Source organism: Plectropomus leopardus, chromosome 21 (assembly GCF_008729295.1).
Source record: "Plectropomus leopardus isolate mb chromosome 21, YSFRI_Pleo_2.0, whole genome shotgun sequence".
Lineage (NCBI taxonomy): Eukaryota > Metazoa > Chordata > Actinopteri > Perciformes > Serranidae > Plectropomus > Plectropomus leopardus.
Window position 1 is genome coordinate 1,103,824 of NC_056483.1, and position 17,270 is coordinate 1,121,093.

At 46.2% G+C, this 17,270-nt stretch overlaps 1 protein-coding gene and 1 pseudogene across 1 annotated transcript; both read right to left on the reverse strand.

Annotated features, from left to right (window-relative positions):
• LOC121960961 overlaps positions 1 to 3,070 on the reverse strand; it is a 49,530-nt pseudogene extending 46,460 nt beyond the window's left edge.
• Positions 2,791 to 12,043, reverse strand: LOC121960962 (la-related protein 4B-like). The gene is made up of 15 exons (XM_042510867.1): positions 10,535 to 12,043; positions 9,592 to 9,733; positions 9,247 to 9,387; positions 8,457 to 8,505; positions 8,007 to 8,143; positions 7,741 to 7,844; positions 7,528 to 7,638; positions 7,104 to 7,364; positions 6,794 to 6,864; positions 6,452 to 6,661; positions 5,714 to 5,783; positions 5,502 to 5,627; positions 5,246 to 5,319; positions 4,910 to 4,979; positions 2,791 to 4,058 (listed from the first exon to the last, which is right to left on the reverse strand). Exons 1-15 carry the CDS (start codon positions 12,041 to 12,043, stop codon positions 3,912 to 3,914), a joined length of 3,222 nt encoding a protein of 1,073 aa, XP_042366801.1. The 3' UTR covers positions 2,791 to 3,911.
• Positions 12,044 to 17,270: the final 5,227 nt, after the last annotated feature.

The window sequence follows — 17,270 nt, forward strand, 5'->3', positions numbered from 1 at the left end:
ACACACACACACACTCTCTCTCACACACACACACACACACACACACACACACACACACACACACACACACAGGTAGGCTGATTGTGTCAACATCTCAAGGTCAAACAACGGGTTGGTTTTCAGACCCACATCGGGCGGAGGGGCCGGTCGGGTGTTTTTTTTAACGGCACCGCGGCGGAGACAAAGAGCAGCGGCCGAAGCCCGCAGTGTGTTCCCGCTCTGCCCTCACCCTCTCCCGGCTACAGAGAGCTGGCCAGGCCGGTCCCTGGCTGACAAACATCTGGATGGGAGGAGCGGGAGGGGGGCGCGGGGAGGAGGAAGAGGAGGAGGAGGGGGCCGCAGGAATGAACGGTTAGATTCCGTTAGTAGGTAGGCTCCCGGTGTGGATGGTGATGATGGTGATGATGAGATAACGGGATAACGGGGGGAGCGGAGGAAGAGGAGGAGGGGGAAGGAGGCTTTTTTTCGCCCCATTTTTGATGAATTTCTTACCTTCTGACAGCTCCAGCTCCAGCTCCGCCAGCCGGGCTCGGATCTCCAACGGTATCGGCGACGCCTCGCGGTCCGCCATTCCGCTCGTGCCGTAGAAAACACCTCCCCGGTTCAGCTGCTGCCGCCTCCGCCGCCGCCGCTGCTGCTGCTGCTCCTCCTGCCTCCTCCTTCGCTGGGAAAGGGAGAGCTTCTCCTCGGCGGCCCCTCCTCGGCGGAGGCGCGGAAAGACGTCGAGGCGTCGAGGGAGAACAAAGAGGATAAGTCTGGCTCTCGGTTTTTAACGGGGGCCCGCCATGGCGCCCGGCTCCTCGAATCGGTAAAGACCCCGGTAGCTCGGTCGGTTGCGGTGGTTGTGGCGGTGGCGGTGATGATGATGATGATGAGGCTCGCGCAGCCCCACAGTCAGCGCCGTTTGCAGCTTCTTGCCGCTGGTGTCACGTGACTCTACGGAGGCACGAGGCGGCGCCTGTCATCACCGGCAGGGGGCGCCGCGAGCAACCACACCTACAGCGAGGAGTGACGGTGCCGTTTTCCACCTGGACCCCAAAACCTGCTCATCACATACGACACAGTCCGTATTTATGTAACAAAAAATATATTTAGATTTTTTTTATTCTAATTTTTTTTCTCCTAAAACTTAAGATTTAAAAAAAAAATAATGAAAAAAGAAATATTCAACTTTATTATAAAATATAATCAAGAGCTTTGGTGGAATTTCTTACATTTTTTTAATCTTCTGTATTTTCCCAAATATATTAGATCAATAATAATGAAAAGGGAAATATCAAAATTTATTTAGAAATAAAGTCATAAGCTTAAATTTTTATTATTGTTTTTAAAAACCCTTTTTCCCCTAAACTTTTGGTGTAAATAATGATAAAGAAAATATTGAAATAAATCGAAAATAAAAAATAAGTTTAAAATTTGTTTTTTAATCTTTTTGTTTATTTGTTTAATTATATTCATACAATGATTCATTATGTGTGTGTGTATATATATATATATATATATATATATATATATATATATATAATTTGTTTTAAAACTTTCTTATTTCCCTAAAAACCATTAGTTTTAATAATAATCACGAAAAGGAAATATTTAAACAAAATTAAAAATAAAATGACACTTGAAATTAATGAATAAATCAATAAAATGTAAAGTCTTTTTAAAAAACAAATACTAAAAGTATTTACATTATGGATGAATTTAACAGTTTTGGATGGGGAATTTAAAATTGGGGCCTTGATAAATGTTTTTAAATGTTACACATAGTTTTCTTGTTTGGTATCTTTGCACAAGGTCACTTACTGAAAAATGTCTGCAGCTTTCATCAACATGTGGCCTTCACCAGCAGATGCAGTTTGGGTCCCTGTTTTTCCTTATTTCAGAACAAAAGCTCACTCGCTCATTTGGTGCAAACATTAAGACCTGCACACAAGAACAAACTAAATCTTAGTGATAAGTCATGTTTGACTAATAAAATTAGTAGCAAATCCTGATTTGTTTATGATTTAGTTGACTTGAAACCAGATTGAACTTACAGTTTGTGACTCTTTTTCACTTGTGGGCCTGTCTGTGAGCTTCCTGCACGTTAAAAAAACAGCAGATTTATTTTGTTTTGGAAGTCAAATGTCATCTCTAAACTATTTAATTAAGCAATATTTGGTCAGAGGCATTCTTTATTTTACAGACCGCCTGTCTTCTCTACACTCTGCTCATTCACCTCTAATGTGGTCTTTCCTTACTTGACATCTGCAGGTGGAAACCAACCCTCAGCAGAATAAAGTGATTAATATCTAAGGTCAAGCAGCCTTTAATTAAGTCGGCTATGAGTGAACAAGCCTAATGTGGCAGGGATACATAAGTGAGAATCAGTGTGCCGTCTAATACAGCGTATTTCATTAGTATTATTCATCACATTCATTAGGCCTATAGCCTCCCAGGAATCAAATCATCCCCACCGTAAACAAGCGAGGGGCCACATAACGGAGAACTGACCGTTACACTGGGACTCATCTGCCATCTTCTGGTTAGAAGACAGAACCACAGCCGAGGGCGAGAGCGCGGCGCCGTCAGTGCTGAGACTCTGGGTGTGATACTGCAGCACAACTTCACAGCAGACAACGTCTGAAAGATATTCAGGCTTTCACACAAATATGTACATTAAAAAGACACAAAACGATGAATGTGTGAGTGAGTGTTAATCTGCAGCAGTCTGGTGAAGAAAAGACACTGATTAGCTTTTTATCAACATTTAAACACAATCAGTATTTTTAACTTGAAAGGCACTTTAATATTTGTTCAATAATATGTACATCTGTACAGACAAAGTAACATGTGCCACAACCACGCCCGCTCTTTCTCCACGGCAGCTGATTACATTTAAAATGGTGTATTTTAAACAAAAGAGCGTGAGACTCGGTACAAATTCAGGTGCTCAAACACAGTTCAGGTTCTCTGTGCTGAAGTGGTGCGTGTTAATGGACACTGAGTAACCAGTGCACCCAGCCAGAGGCGTGTTACCGTCTACAGGACGACCTGAAATGAGCCTACCCGTGTCCAACACACTGGACATCAGGACACTGACCTCTTTCTCAACACAGGCGAGACTTAAACTTTAACACACAAAAGCACTCCTATCGAACATAAATAAAAAATATGACATAAATTAAAGTCTAAAAGTAAATTAAAAAAAGTCATGCAAAGATAAAGTTTTGATAATCAGTACTTTTCATACTTTCAAGTTCAATTTGATTCCTGAACCTCCCAGTGCTCACTCACACACTGGTTTGACCTGGGTTCATCTCACCAGTGTCTAAAAGTGGAAACAAACTGGGTGAGTGGTACTAATATTTAGACAAAAAGCATCATGTGTGCCCACAGCAGCCCTGTAGACTCAAGAATAACACAGATGTATGGAAAAAAAGAAAGAAAGAAAATCATGGCAGAACGTCCTGTACAGCGAGGAAACGTCAAACACACACAAACGGCAGGAAAAGAGGAGCCATCAGCAAAACAAGGCTAAATCAAAACCAGGCTCTCAGGAAACTCATCTCAACTACAAACCAAGAAATAAACCTAAAGCTGCAGAACAACATTTACAGATTCTCTCAAGCTCTCGCACTAAAAACTGAAAAGTTAACATCCTGCAGTCCACACCGGCCCGGCCCGTCCTGAACCAGCCGGACTTCCTCCCTCCCGCTGCACGCTGCCTGCTGTTTCTATGAAAGCTTCAGTTTAAAAATCCAGACCTAAACTCAGTTGATTTCTGATGCTTAATGTAGAATGATACTCACAGATAATTCCTGAGTAAATCTGCAGCTGGTTTGTGTTTTCGGACGGCACAGTAATACATTTTTAGCTTATATGACACCATGAGGACAGAAAGTCTTTTTTTTTTTCTCCACCCGATATGATCACCGTTGCAACAGCACCGGTTCGGACGCTTGGCCTGGAAACGCCGGGACGTGCTCTGCCCCTGAGGAGGCGAGGTCTGCGGGCGCCACCGGCTCATTGGACGATGCTCTCTGGCAGATCTCGGCATAACTCGGCTTCTTGGACTCCTGATAACCAGAGCACGAGGTGAGGTCACACCGATTCTCTCCAACACATTAAAAACTGTTAAACAGTGCTCATCAGAATTCATCTAATATCTCATATGATCATCTAATGATCTCTGTAAATATTTAACGTTCCTCTCCATCTTAAATCAACACGGTCAGAAGAGAGTTTTTACACATTAATCTATAATATTTACTATCAATCAGTCTCTGGCTAAGCACCAAAACCAAAAAGCATGTTGAGTTTACAAGATAACACTGGTATCATTTAAAATGTGGCCCATTATTAATGTCCATAAAGACTCCTCCATAAGGTCAGAGGTCCATAATAACACCATCAGAGTGCACCAACGTGAACACAAGTCTGCACTGAGTCTGGAAGGATCTCCCCTGAAATTTTACATGGAGTTTTTATACTTTGTTGGACCATAGATCATCTCTGAGCACACCAAAAAAATCATATAAATCTTATTATTATAACCATTTTTGTTAAATATTACTATCATTATCATAATTATTGGGCTGACTGATGCAATTTTATATAAAATCTATGTTTACTACTCACAAATAATGCTGTTCAGGATGATTTTACTGGCATTGTGAATGATAGTAAAAAGTTTAAATTACATCAGCAATAAACTGCATTACAAGGATGAAACTTACAAGCAACCTGGATTTTTGATGGATTCATTTTGGGCAGAGCGTCCAATGAAACGCTATACAGTGACGCACCAGTCGGACACTCGCTTACTGATAGGAAAAGGTGTAAACTAAAATCTGCTTTTTTTAAACTGATAAAAGAACAGGAGAGAATTCCACATGGTAAAGTAGTCTGACTGCTGCTGAAGTCTTACTGTGACTGCTTCCTGTGTAAACTGAGCTGGTTTGGCCTCGCTGGTCGTCTCCGAGCGTTCCTTCACATCCCTGCAGAGAGCAGCACAACAAACTCACTACACACGGCTCTGAACACAGCTGGCACCATGACAACTGCAGAAATGATAAAAGGCCACATATGAAACATCTGACAGGCCAGGCAGGCCAGAGAAAATAACCGCTGAAGCTCGTGCTGCGGATCTGATCATGTTATCAGTAAAAGGAACCATGAAGGATGTAAATAAAGAGAATTTAAACTGATGCAGAGTGTAGTGCAGACAGAAATCACGATCCAGCTGCGTCCCAGAGATACCTACTGCTCTACGATTGGCTGAAGATCTTGTGACACTGTTGGCACTGATGCACACGGGCTGCTGCTTTTCACTGGAATCTGTGATCAACAAAAGACGAGACAGACGTCAAGGTTTTACGCCGTCTGGGCTTAGAGCATGAGAAGATTGTGTGTGTGTGTGTGTGTGTGTGTGTGTGTGTGTGTGTGTGTGTGTGTGTGTGTGTGTGTGTGTGTGTGTGTGTGTGTGTGTGTGTGTGTGTGTCAGACAGAGACTTGGTCACCTTGGCGTCGCCATTCGCTGCAGGTGTCGTTGCTATGGCAGTGTTTGCTGGAGGAAGAGGAGGGAAGCTCGTCAGGCCGAGCTCAGGAGGAGACGGCTGGCGAGGAGGCGACTGACTTGGTGCGTTCTACACAAACACACACAGTCAATACGCGCACACACACACACACAACACCGGGTACTTTGCAAACACTGTTAACTCTGCGCACTTACACGATTGCTTCCAGCGGATTTGTCCCATGACCTCGGGGCCCCTCTCCTCCCCTGGACGAAGGTCCCTCTCCTTCAGAGACACAGCGGAGCAGTGATGTGACTGCAGCTCAGAGTCAAAGCTGAGTGTGTGTGTGTTTGTGTGTGTGTGTGTTGTTATGATGGATCGGTGCTGCCTCTCACAGCAAACCTTCACTGTCATTAACAGAGAATAACAGAGACACTCCACCGCTTTAAATCACTCTCTACATTGCTGTAGCCTTGGCTGTTACTACGGCAACGTCTCGATGATTATGTTTAATTCAGGCATAAATCCCCAAATGCACCTGCTGTCACTTTTACTGTCTTTATCATTTGACTGTCTTTAGCTGTCTCTGCAGTTTTATGATTTGTTGGTTTCACTCTGTTCTTGTTGATTTTCCGTTTGTGTGCCAACATTTTCATTCACTTGTTTTCCAGATGAAACGTGTCGATGATCGATGATCGCTTTGAAGCTGATGGTCTAATTCATTTTTTTTTGTTCGTGTGTTGGGATATTGTTTATTGGTTTCATGACTGTGGTCACTGGGAGAGCTGGGTCACATGGTCATCGAAACAGTACTTTTTTGACCTTTTTTTTGCACCATGTCAGCACTTCTACTTCTACGGTGTGTTTCCTCTTTTCTCTCATCCTTCAAAGACTAAACAGCCAAACTGAGACTCAAGTCTAAACTCCTAAAAACTGACTTGACTTTTCTTTACCTTCCCCTTTCAGAAGTGGGCGACAAAATTTGCTTGTTGGGCTCCGTCCTTCCACCTCTGCTGGGACGGCGCGTGTTTCCCCGCGACCGCCCTCGCCCCGGCCTCACGGGAGACGAGGAGCGCTCCAACGGTGCTTGATCTGACGGGTGCGAGGAGTCATTCTGATTGGACTGCCAGCGGTCTCCACCATTTGACCACCTCGAGCCTCTCCTGGAAAAATCAGAAATGCCACTGAGTGCATACTTAAACAGTCATTAACAGTATGATGACAAAAAAGGCACACCTAATAATTTAGTTCAAAGGTTTCTTTTTTAAATAATTATTAACTTGATGAGCAGTTACCTCGGCCTGTGCGGGTTGTGAGGTTTGAAACTGGAGAATCCATTCATGAAGTCATTCATTAATGTTTGATGCTGCTGACAGAAACAGCAGATAAGTCACACTGATCATGAGCCAACACAAGATAACACATATTCAATGAGCCATTACCGGCAACAGAGGGCGGGTTCCAGTTAACCCTCAGACTGTGCAAACTGAAATTGCAAATATAAAATACGCCTAATGGAAACACGTCAACTGGGAAAAAAAAGTTTGTTTATGTGGTATTTCAAAGAAGCTGTATTTGGTAAAACTACAATGGAAAAAGACTCACCTCAGCACAATCTGGGAATCCCGCCCCGGCTGAAGCCCACACCTCGGTGGTGAAGTCGTACAGCTGCTGGGAGGGGCAGGGCTGCTGGTAGGTGCTCGAGGGGAAGTACGAGCCATAATGATTGCCACACTGGTCCATCTGGGCGGGTCTGTAGCCATTTTTTGGGGCAAACGAGGTGACTGCCATGGTTTTAGCCTTTATCCTCACCATTATTGGCTTCCCCTGAAACTCACGCACCTCCTCTCTGAGGTACTTGTAGGCCTAAAGACGTCACAGAGACGGTTACACATGAGTTACACAGTCTGCCACCTGTTTCATAGTCTTCTTCTTACACTGCAGTCTACTGCGATGGAAATATCTAAAGCACTTGCATCAAACGCATCGCTTCAGTGATTAGAAACAATAAGATAACAATGTATTTCACCTGTTGTGCCTCGGCTTCAGATTTGAAGGTGATGAACCAGTTATCGTTGCTCACGAACTCACAGCTCAAGAACTTTGGAAGGTTTTCCCCGTTAAAGAGAGCCTCCACCTCCTGCAGCGCAAACGGGAAGTTAAACACAGTGAAACTGTCACAAACTGACTTTTAAAACACACATTTCACAGAGAGCAGAGCACAGCAGAGGAGGACTCTTGCCTCTTTAGGTGTGGTTATGGGGATCTCGCGCAGGATGACGACACATCGACTCTGACAGGGTCGGACCTTCAGTCCACATGGAGCCACCTGGACCAGCGGCAGGGCTGCGAGAGAGGCCAAAGTCTTAGTACTAAATTTATCACTCTTCACTTTTTCTTGAATTATTTGATGACATTTGGTTTATGGTAAAAAAAAAAACAAAACTCCCCAAATCAAAACCTACACAATAATTTCTATCAAACACACGTAGAGAAATAAACACTAACATTTCAAAATGTCGGAGATGAGGTCCAGGTCTGTGCTCAGACTCTTGATCTTGTCGAGGCTGGCCAGGGTTGCGATGGGAACGTACTGGTCGCTGTCCATCTGAGAGTTGAGGTACAGGTCGTTGCCAAGGTGCTCCCTGTGGGGGGACAGAAGAGTCAATGAGAGCAAACTCTGTCCAGGAGAGACAAGTTGGACAAAACACCACAAACAAATCTGATTAATTAACTGAAAGATGAGGAAAGGCTTTATCTAAACACAATGACATCTAGAATAACTAAGAAAGCATCAAACCAAATTCTGTATTTTTTACTGTTTAATCAGAGCACTGACTTACAGTCTACAGTTTTCATGCTTAAACAACATGTTATTCTAACCAGTCAGTGATCACATTAATATCTGATGGCAAGACGTCTTCAAGAGAACCAAGATGATGAGTTGTGAGTTGTTACCTGGTCAGGCAGGACTCTAAAATTGTCCTCAGCTCTTCTCTGGTCTCATCTGAAATCAAAGGAAGCCATTACCACATCCGACAAAATCAACGTTTAAAAAAAACTCGGCAAAGTTTTATGGTGGTAAAGCATAAATACAGTTATTATAAACTGAGTTAAAACCTCTGGACATGTGGCTTCAAATAGAAAGAATGCACATATTATATCAACGCTGAGCATCTCATTAAGTATCTACAAAGACCAGAGTGAACCAAATGCTGCCAAATATTAGAAAACCGAGCTGAAAGCAGCTCATTTTGAGGATAACAGCATTTATACAGCCGTGGAGCAAAGCACAGTCAGCGTGGTGCAGCTCTGTCTGTTCAGCCCTTTGACTCATCGCTGCTCTGGATAACTGAACGCTTCGTTCCAACAGCGCTCCGAATTTTTCAAACAGTCCAGTTTGTGCCAGAGTGACTCCGACATTCAGAGTGAGAGTTTGTGAACGCACCCCATTTAAAGGAGCGTTGAGAGAATTCAGTTCGGCATGTTAAATTAGTATCAGCTGACACCTGACTTAGAGGTTTTGATTGGCTTTGTCACTATTACTTGATACGGATCGGGGATAAACACACCCAAAATCAACCCAGCTTCAGGAAACTGAAAAAACTAAAATGACAAGACTTGAAATTTTGATTGTGGTTAATGTCTGATCATTTTTATGCTTTTCATCATGCAGACCCTAAATTACAAGAAAGAAATTATCAGAAGTTTTTGGTGGTTTGGATTCCCAGAGGCTTTAAAGTGATACCTGTAACAGGTGGGTTAATGGGCTCTCCATTAGTAACGGGAGCTTCAGCAGTCAGCAGCTGGTACTCTAACGTGCTGGGATCTGCCTCAACCACGGCCTCAGCCAGGCCGACGTTCCCCAGCTGGAAGTCCGGCACGTATCCTAAAAACCAACCCGACATCATCTCACCACCAGAGCACAACTTGATTCATATGCAGACAATAACATTTATTCAGCAATGCTGTTTGCCGATAGAATAAATTACAAACTCTTCATCAGAAAATCGCCTGGAAGGGAGAACAATAATAATCTGATGAAGTTTCACATTTCTTTCTGGGGTCCAGTCTCTCAGGGACTGCAGCCTACCTTCCTGACTGGTCAGGTCGTCGGTGAACTGCAGCCATGGCTGCTGAGCCTGAAGGTAGGTGGAGCCGGGGACGTCCAAGTTAAAGTTCTGATTGGTCCATACCTGAGCGTCCGGGTTAAGGCTAGGGGCAGCAGCCGGTGCCTGAAACAAAAGGCCACAATATTAACCTTACAGGAATCATTCAGTCAGATGTATCAATAAGAATCTTTTCAAAAACGTTTTTTTGGCTTTTGCCTTCATTGTATAGGACAGCTTGAGTGTGAAGGGGGGGGTGATCTGCAGCAGAGGACCGTGGGTGGGAATCAAACCGAATCGAACGGCAGACAATAGCTTTTGTGTACAGGTGTGTCACATCAACAACAGACAGAAAATGTTCTCTCGTGACTCAACCCGAAAACCAAAACTGAAATTAAAGGTACTGAACAAAATCCAAAGAATGAAAGGCTTTGTACTCTCATTCAAAGCTACAACGAAAACATGAAAGAAAACAAGTGTCACTGATTTTCTCTCAGATCTGAATCAGCTGATTCAACTCCGCACTTTATCCACCTGTTTCAGTTTCATCTACAGCAGCCTCTTCAGAAAACAGATTCTGAATCTGAGTTTTTTACAACTTTTATATCAAGGTTGTTTTACCACAGGTCTGTGCAGCCACATTATTCCTGTTTTTTCATTTTCTATCTCATTCTTGCAAAACGGTGACTGAGTATGAAGGCCGTCTGTGTGAACAACGACTCGTTATGTAACAGTGAAAAGTGGTGTTTAGACTCTGCCTGCTGCAGTGTGGGAGCTGATCTTTGGAGCTGACCTGCTCACTGCGCCCAGACGAGTCTTTCTTTCCCTGACACAATCACATTAAAAAGCTTTTTTTTTTAACTTCGGGGATAAAGCATCACACCGAGCGCTGAACCCGGCTGTCTCTCATGTTGAGTGAACACTTACAGACGGGGTGCAGTCTGTGTGCCAGTCCCACACGCAGGGTCCCTGAGGCATCACAGTGCTGTAGGGGTAAGCTCCCAGCAGAGCCATCGACGGCTGCAGCTCCGGGACCAAGGCCGGGATCTGCTCCGTGTCGCCTGCGCCCGTCTTACTCTCGCCCTGGTTGGGCTCGTCGACAGACGCGCCCTGGGCCCAGCCCCTGCAGGTCTCCTCCAGACCCAGCTTGATCCAGGGGTGGGGATAGAGGCGGCAGACGGAGGAGTCGGCGTCCTCTCCCAGCAGCTCGGACACCATCTCCCTCATCCCTCCTTCTCTCTCTCCCTCCTCAGCGGTCGCCGGCGGCTCCTGACCCAGGAGGTGAATCTCGTAGGACGGAGTTGAGGCGTAAACATCAATCTGATTTGGGTCCACTGAGATCAGGGATTGGTCCTCCTTGGAGTCCAAACTTGAGGCTTTCTCGTCCGGGCAGCTGAAGTCGTTAGGAATCACATCACAGATGCTGGTATCAGCACGGACCTCAGTGCTCTGGGACGGCACCTCAGTGGCTAAAATTTTGGGAGTTTCTTGACGAATATCAATGTCAAAGGCAGACGTCATCTCGTTAGTTTCCTCTGGCTCACTTGATGAACCTCCAGGTTGAGGTAAACAGTCAGCAGTGTCATGCTGCAGGCTGAGGTGGACCTCAGGGCTCACGCAGTCAGAGGAGACACTGGAGGTTAATAATTCTGGAGGCTGAGAGACAGGCTCAGAGACAAGCTCAGAGACAAGCTCAGAGACAGGCTCAGAGACGGGTTCAGAGACAGGTTCAGAGACAAGCTCAGAGACAGGCTCAGAGACAGGCTCAGAGACGGGCTCAGAGACAAGCTCAGAGACAGGTTCAGAGACAAGCTCAGAGACAAGCTCAGAGACAGGCTCAGAGACGGGCTCAGAGACGGGCTCAGAGACAAGCTCAGAGACAGGTTCAGAGACAAGCTCAGAGACAAGCTCAGAGACAGGCTCAGAGACAGGCTCAGAGACAGGCTCAGAGACAGGCTCAGAGACAGGCTCAGAGACAGGCTCAGAGACAGGCTCAGAGTCAGGCTCAGAGACAGGCTCAGAGACAGGCTCAGAGTCAGGCTCAGAGACAGGCTCAGAGTCAGGCTCAGAGACAGGCTCAGAGACAGTTTGAGGAGTTAGGGGGTGCTGTTCCTCTGTATCTGCAGATTTATGTTTGACTGGAGGATCAATCGGAGTCCCTTGTGCAGCTGTTGTCTCTTCTGTTTCCTCACATGCATGAATAAAGAGTCTCTCTGGTGGACTAAGTTGGATTAGTCTGCATTCACTCTCAGCAGAATCAGTCTCTGGACATAAACTGCGCTCGCCCTCCTCAGGAGATGTGCAGGGAGACGAAGAAGAGGGAGGTGGAGTGGAGGAAGCAGGAGGTGGCTGTGTGAGAGAGCCGAAGCTCGAGTCTTCAGCGCTGCTCTCGGGGTCCTCGGGGCCGAGAAGAGCGACGCTCGTGTTCACAGCCATCGAGTCGTCACAGCTGTCTGACAACAGGTCCCCGTCACTCGTCTGCAGGTGAGAGGCGTCCTGGGCTGTTTCAGCATCTGCAGCGTCACTTCTCTCAACATGACTGCTGTTCTGACAGATTTCTGGTTTTGTTTTTTCAACAGTCTGTCTGTCATCGCCGCTCGTGAGGACATTGTGAAAAGGCTCGGCTGACACAGAGCTGTCAAGCTGCTTGTCACCGCCATCAAACCTGGCGGCACTGTGCTCAGACACACTGAAGACAGTTTCAACAACGTGACTTGGAGGCAAACTGCTGCTCAATTCAAACGCCGGATCGTCTGAAGTGACATCTAATTTGTCGGACGTGATGGAGTCACACTGGTGAGATGTGGTTTTTAAGTCTGAGGGAGGTGTGTGATCGGTGTGGTAGAAAGCGGTCAGCTCTGTGGGCAGCGATGACACAGCTGAGATGGTAGAAAATGAGGACACTTGGGTGAGAGTCGTGTCTGCTGTGCCACTGTAGCCCACGTCGTCCTCCTCACTGCGGCCTCTGCAGATACTCACAGGGACAGCCTCGCTCTGCAGGGACACCTCATCCTTCTCAATGTGTCCTCCAGACTCAGGGAAAACAAACTCCTCCCCACGCAGCGGTTGGAGGGCGAGGTCAGGCTTCAGAGGACTGGGGGGGGGAGAATCCTCGTCTACAGTTTCAGCCGCTGGTTGTGAACTCTGGATGTTCGGCTCTGTTAACCGCTCAGAGTTTTCAGGGCCAACAGCCAGAAGATTTAAGCTGCTCTGATCTGATTCTTCCTCCTGGGAATCAAACACTGTTTCTTTTGTGGTGCTGAGGACCTGCTCTGCAGCTCTGCTCCTCAAACACTCGCTCTCCTCCGCTGAACACACACTCTGCTCCACTGAACACACACTCTGCTCCACTGAACACACACTCTCCTCTGATCCCCTCACTGTCTCATCCTCCACAGGTTCACTCTCCTCCACACATGCACTTTTATCTGCCTGTGACGTCATCATCATGTCATCCCTGGATTCCCGTGTGTCCTCTGCAGCTGTCTGACAGTTCAGATCTTCAGGTTTGTCTGGCGTGGACACCTGAGGCTCCTCGCTGTTTATTGGATTGTGTGACGGGGGCAGCGGGTCACACGGAGGGTCAACCGGCCGTGGAGATGCAGGAGGATGAGGGAAGGCGGTCTGCTGTGCTGACACCGAACTGTCTGAGTGAGTCTGCGGCAGGATGGCGGAGGACGGCTCTGCAGCTGGTGACTGCACCGACGCTGGATCCTCATCATGTGACTGGTTGGTCATTTCAGATTCTGTCACATACACCTGCGGACAGACCGTGGATGCCTGTGTGTGTGACTGGCTGGGGGTCGGGGACTCCGCCGTGCAGGGCGCAGCAGCTGTTTCTGCCTCAGCTGTGCGCAGTGAGTGTGCCGCTCCAGCTGTTTGGGAGTGGCTGTGGTCATGTTCAAGGTCATCGGCGTCAATGGGACAAATGCTGTAGAAGCTCCGGGTTCTTGTTTCGAAGCCTTGGCACAGCGTTGTCGTGACGTCACAGGATTCCTCGCCTTCCTCCTCCTCAGCTTTGAGGGAACCCTGTGCTGACGCCTGACACTCGCTGACCAGCGGCGGCGGCTGGACATGTGACACCTCACTCACTGTGATGTTGCCCTGGCAGTTAGAGGGGTGGAACCTGGCGGGAGGGGACCAGCTGTTTCTCTGCGTGTGCTTCAGCCCGTCTGGGGGCTGACTGAACCACAAAGCCCTGCGTGTGGCATTCTCCAAAATCTTCTGCTTAGCAGGACTCCGTGTGGGCACCTCCATATACGGAGCCGGTCCACAGCTGGGCCTCGCAGTATGTGTCATGGCAGCCTCTGTGTCCGTGTTTGCATGTGTGTTTGTGCTGGCCGTGTTAATAATAGCCCCCTGCTCCTCGTGAGAACCGCCTGGTTCAAGATCCCTCTCAGTCCGCGTGGTGCTGTCCCCGGTGACCACGGGCGCCTCTGCCCGGACTTCATCGTCCAGCTCTGGATGCTGTTCCTCATCTCTGAGTGCCCTCCTGTGGGCCGGTCTGTCCGCCACACAAGTGTCCTCTTCGACCAGGCACACATGCTGAGCTACAGCCGCAGCGTGTTGCCTGACCTGCTCCGTCACCTCACTGAGCCCATCGTGGAGCTGGGGCTGCTGTATCAGACTGCTCCTCTCATTTTGCAGGCCGGGGCTGACCTCCTTACTAAAGCAGCACCCCATCTTCTCCAGCCTAAAGTGGGAATAAAACACAAGACTGCTATGGCCACACACACTCGGAGCCGACACAACACGAGACAAAAATCATGAGCAGCTCCTCACGATGGCTCAGCCACATGCAGAAAGAGAAAAGACCCTCTGCTCCCCCCTGCTTCGCCCCTTCCCTCCCAGTTTTCCCCTCCCCTGCCCAGAATAGCAAATGTGAAGGAGCTCACATGTCCCTGCCACTCAGCAGAGGGCTGCACACCACTTTGTGTGTGTGTGTGTGTGTGTGTGTGTGTGAATGTATGTGGGAGCCCTAGTTAGGCTACAGTTTGAGAGAGGTCAACACATGGCCCAGCGGCCACCAATCAGAGAGCAGTAATGCAGCACGTCCCGCCTCTTCTCCCTCCCCAAAACTCCCCCCTCTTCCTCTCTCCCATCCCACCATTCACTTGTCTTTCCCTCCCACTGATACCTTTCCCTTCAACTTACATCAGTTCTGCTGTTTCCTCCCCCCTCCCAAACTCCTCCTGCCTACCTCACAAGGCCACTAACCCCCCAAACATACATGAAATAAACTTATATTTATTTACTTCACAGATTTTGTGATTCTCTCATTTTCCAGGCTGAAATCTGACAATGGAGTTAAGTCCAAAGAAGCTTGTGTATCTGGTGAAGTGATACACAAGTCTTGGCCCGCGGGCAAAATTGGCTCCTGATAAGGTGACGGGTACTCTAAAATCCTACAAACATCTTGAAATGTCAGAAAATCCTAGAAACTTGGTGCTGCTGCGACTGGCCCCTGGCCTGCTGTCCTTTCACTGAGGTGGCCCCGAAATCAGTGCAGGCTGAAGCTGAAGTTGCTCTGGTGACTGTGACTGGACTACTGAAGCGTGTGTGTGTAGGAGTATGTTTGTGTGCAAGTATTAATATTACAGTACCTGGTAGTAGGAGTAGTAGCAGTAGTATCCAGGATCCAGCGCTCCGAGCATTAACGGCACCTGTAGATGAGCTGGACACAGTGGATTCTGGTCTGACGTCATGTGACTCGGGCTGGAGGGCAACTCAAGGGGACGAGTGTTGCCGCTATCGATGGTCACCACGGAGACTGTGAAGAGAAGGAAATGAGTCACAACACCAGCTGGCGTGATGGAAACACTGCGACAACAAGCTTACCCAATCTGGACTAAAAGTGGTAAATACTGCAGACCGAACTGCTGCGAAGGAAACAGCAGAGTGATAATTTTACACCTGTGTGATGAGCAGACAAGTTCAACTCTGTTCATCACGACTATTTTCTGTATTCATTCAAACTTCTATTAGTTAATCATTTGCTATATAAATGCCAAAGTTCAGTAAGACAGCAATCACACTTCACCAAAGCAGAAAATTAATGTTTTATTTAGCCTGACAAACCGCAGAGTAATAAAAAATAAATGAATCAACAAGCTAATAAATTCAAAGCGAGCAGTTCACATAAGTAAACTTTAAACGGTGTTTTGGGGGTAGTTTAGCTTGTTGGACGATTTAAGAGATTGAGCATTGATTTTTCTGTTCAGAATAACTTTAATACAATTCCAATACCATCTATTAGACCTCAGTGAAAGTAGAAAATAATATCAATGTATATTCTTATAGCCTGATTTTGAAAAGTGCATTTTGTGTGCAGAGTGGTATTAGTGTGAGTATTTGACACTGCACAAAAATAATCATTTATAAAAATCAGTGTTGCTGCTTATCATTGGCATATGCTAGGCTGTGATAATAATCAAAAATAATCTACATTGCATGTAATATATTGAAAATAATGCATTTTTGTGTTTTTTCATCTAAAAACATTACGGCATCAAGACAAAAAAACAGGCATTTAAAGGGCTAAAATTCTGAAAAAAAAATATGAATATTTGATATTTATAATCAGGGCTGATGTTGGCTAAAAAAAATAAACTCAACGAAAGTAGAAAATAATCACGCTGAGTGATATCAGTGTGTCAATAAAATATCAAATAAAAGGTTAACCCAAATATGGAAAAAATAAATCAAAACTGTGACATTGTTTGCTGTTTATTCAGTGTCTTTGTAGTAGAAATACAAAGTTATTCTCAACATGTTAAAGTAAAATTAATCAGACGCTTTTAATCTGTTATCTTTTCTAGCTTGCTTTGCCTTTATCGGATGTAATACACTCATTTCCATCGCTTCTCATCACATCACAGCGTGTCCAGGCTCGTTTTCTGGCTAAACGCATAAAAACGAAATAAACATTTTTCCTGACTGTTGACAAACTGATTTTAACGGCTAAATTCCCCCAAACATCCTGCTAACACGAAAAACGTTATAATCAAGCTACCAAAGTTGACTTTCTAACAACTTTCTCACATTAAAAACGACAAAAGAGACTTTTTAAGTTAAACTATGCAACTTAATGAAAACTAAAGCAGTTAAACAGAAAATAACGTCGGTCGCGTTTATTTTAACGACCCTTCAGGCGCCCCGGAGTAACGTTAGCTAAGTCGGTTGACGACTTGAATAAACCTTATAAAACCTCGTTATTTTTTAAGAAAACAAACTAAAAACGCTTCTGCAAATTGAAATCAAGTTAACCGGGCAGTTGACAATTTATACACCGGAAATCAGGCGACATTTCGGGCGAAAAGCGGCAGCTAAACACGCTAACCGTTAGCCACCTACCGTTAGCTTCTCAACGTCCACAGAAGGAACAGCGGCGTTAAAGAGGAGCTAACGGCTAAGCTAAAGCTAACGTAACGTGAAATAAATCCACGTTAAACGGTAAAAATCGGTCTGTGCGCGAGCTGACTTCAATAACCACGGTGCAGAAACTCACCTGTCACCTGTCCTCCTGCTGCGTTCAAGTCCTGCTTGATTTCTGTTATTTTTTGCGGTGCGTTTGCGGGACTTCCTCCTCGTTTGCGTCCATAAAAAAAACGCCGTTACCGTGACTTTCCAGACCGGACACGCGCTCTGCTGTTGCTATGGAAAC